Source organism: Dendrobates tinctorius, unplaced genomic scaffold (assembly GCF_039654945.1).
Source record: "Dendrobates tinctorius isolate UK_male_01 unplaced genomic scaffold, ASM3965494v1 ptg000032l, whole genome shotgun sequence".
Classification (NCBI taxonomy): domain Eukaryota; kingdom Metazoa; phylum Chordata; class Amphibia; order Anura; family Dendrobatidae; genus Dendrobates; species Dendrobates tinctorius.
This window is the reverse complement of record NW_027361700.1, coordinates 25,766,300-25,775,640: the sequence shown is the minus strand read 5'-3', so window position 1 is coordinate 25,775,640 and position 9,341 is coordinate 25,766,300. Positions and strand designations below refer to the sequence as shown.

Sequence of the window (9,341 nt, the reverse complement as noted above, 5' to 3'; positions counted from 1 at the left end):
ACATGCTGCGTCTGGAAAATACCAACGCACACCCCAAAAAAACGCAGCGCATGAAAATCGCATACATGCGCTTACCAGCGCGCAGGTATGCGCACCCATGTTAAATATAGGGGAAAAAACGCATGCGCAGGTATGCGTTTTTTTCCAGCGCTAAAAAACGCAAATGTGAAACCAGCCTTAGCCCGGTGTGTGCTGGCTGCATCCCAGATCAGCATCCCTCTTTTGCTCCCTCGCATAACAAGCGGCAGCATTAAATCAAGCCACTTCCTTATAACCGCTTGTGTGGCCCAGGCTTTTTCCGTTTCCAGCACATAAATACCAGAAACCCGCTCTATCTTGTCCTTCTTGCCCTTTGAAATCAGCAAAGGTGTGACTTTAGTGCCATCCAGACGAATCGCCAAAATGCAGGTGACACGTGCACTTTCATAAGCGGTGGAGGGAACGTACACTGAGGAGGCACCTCATTGATCAACGGTGGTTTGAGCTGCTTGGCCCATGAACACAGCAGTTTCATCCATGGCGATCATGTGGCAAAGATTGTATTTGGAGAAGTCAGTGTCATCCACAAACTTCTTGTAGGCAAATGCACGTTTCACAATCTCTGCATCTTCCAGCCTAAAGAGGGTCGTGGATCTTCTCAGAGACAGGTCATTGCGTTCCATGAAGTTATCCACCCAGTGCTGTGATGCCTTGAATTGTTCAGGGGTAATGTCAAACTGTGGTGCCACAGCAAGGGCATACTCCTGAATCTGAGCCCTGGTCACCACCAATGTCTTCGCTCTCCTGTCAGCAACTCACTCACACACCAGGCTTTCCAGCTCGGGATACATTGGCTGCCGACCACATCCAACCTTACGCCTTTTAGCCATTCCACTCTCCGCTTTCTCACTCAGGTTAGTGTATTCTGCACGCCATTTTTGGAACAGTCGGTGATCCAACATCTTCTCCTTGCAGAACTCCACTACATTTTTTCCCCAAGATTCTTCAACCATGGCTTTTTTATACTCCACAGAGTAGCTCTTCCTTTTACTCGGACCGGAACCACTCATGTCTGGGGGCAAAAATATAGCGTATAAGCATTGCTTATGGTTCCGTATCACAGTCACCCATACAGTCCCATACAGTATCCCACAGCAGCCTGCCATACAGAAGGGTTGCTGCCATTACAGTACGGTATCCCACAGCCTGCCATTGTACGGTATCCCACAGCCTGCCATTGTACAGTATCCCACAGCCTGCCATTGTACAGTATCCCACAGCCTGCCATTGTACAGTATCCCACAGCCTGCCATTGTACAGTATCCCACAGCCTGCCATTGTACAGTATCCCACAGCCTGCCATTGTACAGTATCCCACAGCCTGCCATTACGGTATGGTACAGTATCCCACAGCCATTGCTTACCGGATGGCGATTCCTCTGCGGTGCGGGACAGGGCAGGGCAGGCTTCTTCTTCCTCATGCAGGGGGACACTGGCCAATGAGCGGTGACGTCAGGGCGGCGGCTGGCGGGCGGGCTCACAGAAGCCGCTGGGCCAATCAGAGAGGCCCTGACTTCTGCCCGGGGGACACAGGCACCGGTACCGGTATGTTAAACCTAATGCATTATACCGGTACCGCACAACGTCTTACTTTCGGGGCACCGCTGATCCGCTATGTCTTATAAACGGGGGATGTCTTACATTAGGCATCCCCCATTATTCCCCTAGTACGTCTTACATTCGGGGGTGTCTTATATTCGGGGAAAGACGGTATATATATATATATATATATATATATATATATATAGTATATATATATTGGGGTTGGTGGAGTGTACATCTTTGCTCAGTGCAATCTCTTCTAATGTGGTCAAAAATGTGCTGAGACCAAACTGACAGAGGGCAGAGCTCGGATTGGTGCAGAAGTGAGTCGGGAGTGCCAGGCTGAGTATGGTGATCACACAGTTTCCTTGACCATAGTGAGCGTTGATGCCAAATGTGCCATGCATTTCTGACTAATGCATAATCATGCTAGTGTGCCACTGGATTCAAATGTTCCACCTCAAGCAAATAAATTACCATATTTACTTCCATAGGAACTGTGATTGAAATTCCTTGTTAGAATAGCAACCATTGATGGGGGAGTAACTTGTTACTAGCAGTATTTCCGGATTCTGTTACTGGCTGTGACTCCCTAAGAGCCATCAAACTTTAAGTGCACATCTGAATGAAACTAAAATAATTTATGTGTTTTAAAAGGGCATCCGAATTGCATCGGGTTCTACCAATTGCCTAACATGTTGATTCAGTGGAAGGCAAAAACCCCATGAAGCAGATACTAATAGCTCTAGATCAAGACAGGTGCAAGCGACTGTATTATGCAACTCACTGATCAGAGTTTGATCAGAGTGTAATCATAGTGTGATCCGATTTTCTCAAATGAGAAGATGAAGAAACAAATTTCTCCATCTTCTTGAAGATGTGATCAGAGTGCAGTCCAATGTTTTCCACAGGTTCATTGACTTCCATATCCGAGTGCGATCTGAATATCATATCAAATTCAGGTGGCCCGAGGAAAAAATCCAACATGTGCATGGCTCCATAGCATAACGTTGTTCCAGGTGTTTTCCGATATTTTGTCGGATCACAATTGGATCAATATGGTTGTCTGCATGAGACCCTTAGGGGAAAAGTTCCTTTATGACTCCACATACGACAATCAAACGAGTCCCCAGGATCACAGAATTTAGTACTTAGAACCTGTAATATAATATTTTTTCAAGAAAGGCATCCAGAACCTTACTACTTTTGTAGTATATCAACCATTACATAGTTCAGATTAAGATCATTTTATAGATCTAATTACTTACTTTACAGAATCCAAAAAATTTGACTGTGCTTTGCTTGTAGGCACTGGAGGCACCTACCTTCAGTGAACTGTCAATGAAAGGCAAGATGGTTTCCCTTACCCCAATTTATAGAATCGAAAATTCAATTGTATATTCACTTTTCTTTAAGGGGTCAAGAACAAATCCAGCAGGGGACTTTATAACTCAACACTGTGTCTACTGTACTGTTGTGATGTACAGAAATCAACATCATAGAAGACCGGTGTGGAAACAGTGTTTTTTTATTTTTTTCACATCAGATTTCACACAAAATAGATATGTAAAAAATGCTACATCGTATTAAAGGCTGACATTAACCCTTGTCGAGACGTTTCCACTCTTCTGGCAAATGTCTTCAACTTTCCTTGGTTGAGAAGACAGTTTTGTTATATGAGAATCAAGCAGGTACATGCTTGATCAAGAGATAAGGAGACTTTTACAAAATAGCATGTCTTAAAAACAACTAAAAAAAAAGATTAAAATACCAAAATCTACTATAACATTGAAAAAACACAGAAAATACTTAAGTTAATGTCCACCTTTAAACGCGGGTTTGGCTTTTAGAGCCTAAAGGAATATATAGAGCAATAAAATAACATGTTATTGCTATACATATTTTTATAGCAGTCAGCAATACATAAGCCACTTATTCTTGGAATAGCCGTCCCTCTTGACATGACTATTTTACTAAATATTTGTACACCCCATTCAGCAACATCTTTTCTTAGAATTCTACGTTGTGCTGGTACTCTGCAGTCCCTTCTAGAAATTTATGAATAAATTGATGATAATTGTTACCAGTTCGAGGTCTCAACACTAGAAGGAGCCTGAACGTTTTCTGCATACTGGGTCATTCTTGTATTTAATGTTTATACAGTATGCCATAAGCTCCCCCTAGTGGTGACTAGGGGCAGCCAAAATTTTAGAATATAACTATATGTTTGAAGTGGTTGAGAAAAATGAAACTCCAACCACTATAAGAATAAATTAATCCGCAGACAAATTTCAACCTAAAATAGAATTGGCACACACTTAAAGGGAATCTGTCACCCCTTTTTTCGAATATGAGCTGCCAGCACTGCCATCAGGGGCTTATCTACAGCATTCTGTAATGCTGTAGATAAGCCCCCGATGTAACCTGAAAGAGAAGAAAAAATAGTTAGATTATACTCACCGGGGGGGCGGTCCGGTCCGATGGGTGTCGCGGTCCGGTCCAGCACCTCACATCTTCATATGATGCCATCCTCTTCTTTCCTTCCTGTCATGGCTCCTGCGCAGATGCACTTCTCTGCTCTACTGAGAGCAGAGCAGAGCCCTTCAGTGTGCAGGCGCCGGGAGAGGTCCGGCACCTGCGCACTGCAGTATTCTGCTCTGCCCTCAACAGAGCAGAGCAGTGCGCCTGCTCTGGAGCCACGACAGGCAGCAAAGAAGAGGACAGCATCGTATGAAGATGGGAGGCGCCTGACCGCAACAACCATTGGACCAAGACCGGACCTCCTCTTGGTGAGTATAATATAACTCTTTTTTTCTTCTCTTTCAGGTTGCATCGGGGGCTTGTCTACAGCTTTACAGAATGCTGTAGAAAAGTTCCTGATGTTGGTGCCGGCAGCTCATATTCGAAAAAAGGGGTGACAGATTCCCTTTAAAAGATGAAGGCTTACTTTACGTTAGCTTTTACTTTCTAAACAATAGTGAGAAATGGTTGATCAGACAGTGTCCACCAGTCCCCAGTCAGGTACAATGGTGAGATGATTTGATTAGCCAACTAAAAGCAATCCTCAAAGACATAGAATCTATTCACCGATTGTATATTAATGGCCAGTGAATGAACGTCATTATATAGAGTCACTCCCCGTAAGACAAACGCCATACAATTCCTCTGTGCTGATATACAGTTTGTTGGCTGCTATTGGTAAGGATAGAAGTCAAACATGATGAAAAAAAATATCTTATAATTACACTGTGCAAGTCTATTCCAGGCACTATTCGCATTGCTCATTCTATTTGCTGCATATAAGAACATCCCCATCCCATCCCGCCCCCATAAGCTTATAATGTGTGGTTTATATAATACAGCAGGAAAGTATGAGTGAAATATTAAATGTTTGCTATTTTTAAAGATGTTATTATTGGGCCAAAGGTGGCACGAAAATAAAAATACAAAATTAAAAAAATAGACACCTATTAGATATACTGGTGCCAGTGTCCCCCACTGGTCTCCTGTCCTCCTCTTCCGGCGGGAACCATGAAGTGGTAGCTGCAGCCAATCAGTGGCCCTGATCACCTACAGCCATGACTTTCTGTTGAGTCCGCAGTACCTGGGGCCCATAAACGAAGTCTTTAAAAGTTGTGAACAATCACTTTAACTAATGGGGCAAAATTGTGTAATCGATCACTCTGTTGGCGTAGCATCGTATAGAATTTTGAAATGAGGAAAAAGGCAAAAAGGTAGCTCCCACCATCTTCTATAGGCTTAGATAAGCTCATTTATATGTAGCCAGAAGGGGAGAAGCCTGCAGTCAGCTGCACCCTTGAGCCTTACCCCCATTACCAACACATTTTTAAGCATAGTCCTTTGTAACACGGGAACATGTTCTTGTGTTTTGCTGTCCGTGTTTTGGGAAACTTGACTCTCTTGACAGATTCTCTTTTTCGCTAACTAATCAGCCTTAACAGTCCCGCTCATTCTCTCACAGTTGAGTTCGATTCCTGTGATGCAAAGTGCCACTCACTATGACACTTTACACGAGCCAACAGGTCCATTTTTTAAACGACTGTCCTATGAGCTGATCCACAAAAAGGTGTGGCCTATGTAGATTTGGACAAATAAGTGTCTTTAGGCTGGAAACAACATTGGGTCTAAAGCAAGTTTAAAAATGTCCTGTTTTTTGGGCCTTAAATCTTTTATGCAATAAGGTACCAATTGCATAAATTTCACTTTCAGAATTCCACAAATCATATAGGAACAAACTGACCAAACATAACCTCATCATGCTATACCTTCTATAGTTTCACAAGTCTTCTACACTACTTATAATTGCTCATCTAAAGCTCCTAAAAATAAAACCCATCTATGTTGCACAAGCTAATTTTTTTCAATGCAGTAAACTCTACCTCACATACTTGAGCCCAAAGTTTCCTCCTTACCTATGATTATTAAATAGAAAAAAAAGTATAATGTCTTTTCTTGCCACCCATAAATCTCCCTAAAGCCCACCCATGCCAGCTGTCTTGCCAGAGTTAACTTCAGATCATCTGGATTATGTTCCTCAAAAGGCTGTAAATTCTTCGGGCAAGAATGAATGATGTAGTCTAGATATGACGTTAAGAAGACTCCATGTGCCCCCACTTAGTGCTAGATCTCTTTTCTTAGAGTAATGTGGGGAGTTGGATTTCAGTAGAGAAGATTCACTGCTCTTTATTTTCTGATGTGCTCTGAGCTCTGTTGACAGTCTGGATCATGGTTAGGATCATAAGGCAAAGGCAGCGTGAGTCCAGTTCTCCGATCAACACACCTGCATTTTCCACGTTGTCCATCGAGAGCTGGGTGGCACTAAGAGAAAAGAGTCAATCATGTCAGTCGAAAGAAGTTAAATGTAAATTTCCCTTTTTCACTCTACTTTAGTTCCAGATATATTTTGACATCCTTACCTCACCCCACTCTCGCAACCTCTGCCACCAAGTGCCGCTGCACTTACTCTCTTATAAGTGCTGGAGATAGAGTAGGCAGTGATGTTGGCAGCACTGGGTGGTATAGGTACCATCCCTGCAAAATATATAAACATCCTTTCTGTGCTGGACAGTGCACTAGCAGCCCATCTAAGGGTATTGATAAGTGTTTCGGAATTTGGCACATCAAGCCAGGAGTAATATAAAAAATTAGTCTTTGTCAGACGTCCATTATAACATGAACCAATTCTGGTGAGACATAAAAATCTCACATCTAATTAGACGTGAAGCCTTCTGGATTCTTAGTCTGAATGTCCACATGGTATGAGTTTTAAGAATAATCTCTTTTATATGCATTGAGATATTATATTTGTGAATTTATATAGAAATGTTTTTTGTTCTCATTTTCAGTATAAGTTGATTCTGCATTTGAATATCTGTATTGGGGTTTTTAATAGGTTGGCTCTAAAACTCCTGATAATTGGTCTGTTTATATTTAAATAGGATCACATTTATTCTTTGACGCAGAAATGCATCAAGATTTTAATGTCTTACCAGAACGGGTTAGTCTTTTAATGGACTTCTAATAAAGGCTCATTTTTTATATCACTCCTGGTTAGATGTGCAGAATTCCTAACCACTTAGTTGCTGAGCTGCACCAACGGAATTCGAGGCAACCACGGTTATTTATCCTGAATTCCTTCTTTACTATAAGGCTATTGACGTTGCAGGGAATTGTGGTAGTAACCGGTTTGTTTGCATTTCTATTGCTATTTTCCAGTTATCAATCGAGAATTGATAACTAAGCGCTTAGTTACCTGCTGTTTACCCTGGATACCAGCTCCCAGCGTGAGCACACTGGTATCCAGGGTAAACAGCGGGTAACTAAGCGACGCGCGCTCTTAGTTACCTGCTATTTACCTTGGATACCAGCGTCCTCGCTGGTCCTGATCGCTGGTGAGTCTGCCTGTTTGACAGCTCACCAACGATCATGTAGCGACGCACCAGGGAGCCTGACCAAGTCGCATCGTTGTCGGGATCGCTGGTGCGTCGTTTAGTGTAACGGGACCTTATAAGACCAGCCCAACTTACAATTAAGTTTAACTCAGTTACTGCTTTGGATAATAATATTGGTGTCATAATAAGCTTGGATATTGGGGAGACTAAAATCCCCTTTTTATTTTTAAAAAGAGGTGACTTCACTATTATCAAAATATCAGAGAAATTCACATCCAGAATTGTATCCAATGGTTTCGTATTTTTTTTCCTAAATATTTTATATTTTTACATTTTCCCAAGAGAAGAACAATTCTTTTTAAATTGTATTTTTTTAAATTATTATCCACAAAATATGTATTTTAAACTTATTGATATTTATTTTATAATACGAGATTGCTGAGAAGTTTGTAATTAACTCTAAAACAGCGTGGAGGGATTAAGTGGGTAGGTGATTGTGATTATGGTGACATATATGGCTGCATAATGGGAACATCTGAGGCCAGGATGAGAGGACATATTTGGGGGCATGATGCAGACATGTGGGGCCAGGATGAGAGGACATATGGGGGGAGGGCAAGATGGAAACATGTGGGACCAGGATGAGAGGACATATGGGGGGTAGGATGGAGACATGTAGGGCCAGGATGAGAGGACATATGGGGGCAGGATGGAGACATGTGGGGGTATTATGAGAGGACATCTGGGGGCATGATGGAAACATGTGGGGCTAGGATGAGAGGACATATGTGGGGGGTAGAATATAGACATGTGGGGCCAGGGTGAGATGACATATGGGGGAAGAGGGCAGGATGGAGACATGTGGGGGAAGAATGAGAGGACATACTGTATATGGGGGCATGATGGGGACATGTGGGGTCAGGATGAGGTTACATATGTGGGGGCATGATGGAGACATGTGGGACCAGGATGTGAGGACATAAATAGGGGCATGATGGAAACGTGGGGCCAGGATGAGAGGGCATATGGAAGGTAATGATGAAATCATGTGGAGCCAGGATGAGAGGACATATGGGGGAGTCAGGATAGAGATATGTGGGGCCAGAATGAGAGGACATATATGGGGTCAGGATGGAGATATGTGGGGCCAGGATGAAAGGACATATGGGGTGGCATGATGGAAACATGTGGAACCAGGATGAGAGGACACATGTGGGGGACAGGATGGAAACGTGGGGCCAGGATAAGAAGACATATGGGGGGGCAGGATGGAGACATTGGGAGCCAGGATGAGAGGATATAAATGGAGGCAGGGTGGAGACATGTCAGATCCAGGATGACATGACATATAATGGGGGCATGATGGAGACATATGGGACCAGGGTGAGAGGACATATGTGAGGGGCATGATGGAGACATGTAGGGCCAGGATGAGAGGACATATATGGGGGCATGATCGAGACATGCGAGACCCGGATGAGAGGTCATATATAGGGGCATGATGGAAACATGTTGGGCCAGGATGAGAGGACATATGGGGGCATCATGGAGACATGTGGGGCCAGGATGTGAGGACATATGGGGTGGCATGATGGAGACATGTGGGGCCAAATGAGAGAACATATGGTGGGTAAATGATGGAGACATGTGGGGGCAGTATGAGAGGACATATATGGCTGCATGATGGAAACGTGGGGTCAGGATGAATGGACATATATGGGGGCATGATGGAGATATGTGGGGAGAGGATGAGAGTACATATATGGGGGCATGATGGAGACATCTGGGGCCAGGATGAGAGGACATATGGGAGGGGCATGATAGAGACACGTTGGGCCAGGATGATAG

The 9,341-nt window shown here is 43.4% G+C and overlaps 1 protein-coding gene across 1 annotated transcript in view; it reads right to left on the bottom strand.

Moving 5' to 3' along the window:
* Window positions 1–3,093: 3,093 nt before the first annotated feature.
* The window catches only part of IGFBP4 (insulin like growth factor binding protein 4), a 65,902-nt gene continuing 59,654 nt past the window's right edge, over window positions 3,094–9,341 (bottom strand). Inside the window, exon 4 of the mRNA XM_073572631.1 lies at window positions 3,094–6,420. Coding sequence (XP_073428732.1) covers window positions 6,286–6,420 — 135 coding nt within the window. The 3' untranslated portion in view covers window positions 3,094–6,285. The remainder of the gene's footprint in view (window positions 6,421–9,341) is intronic.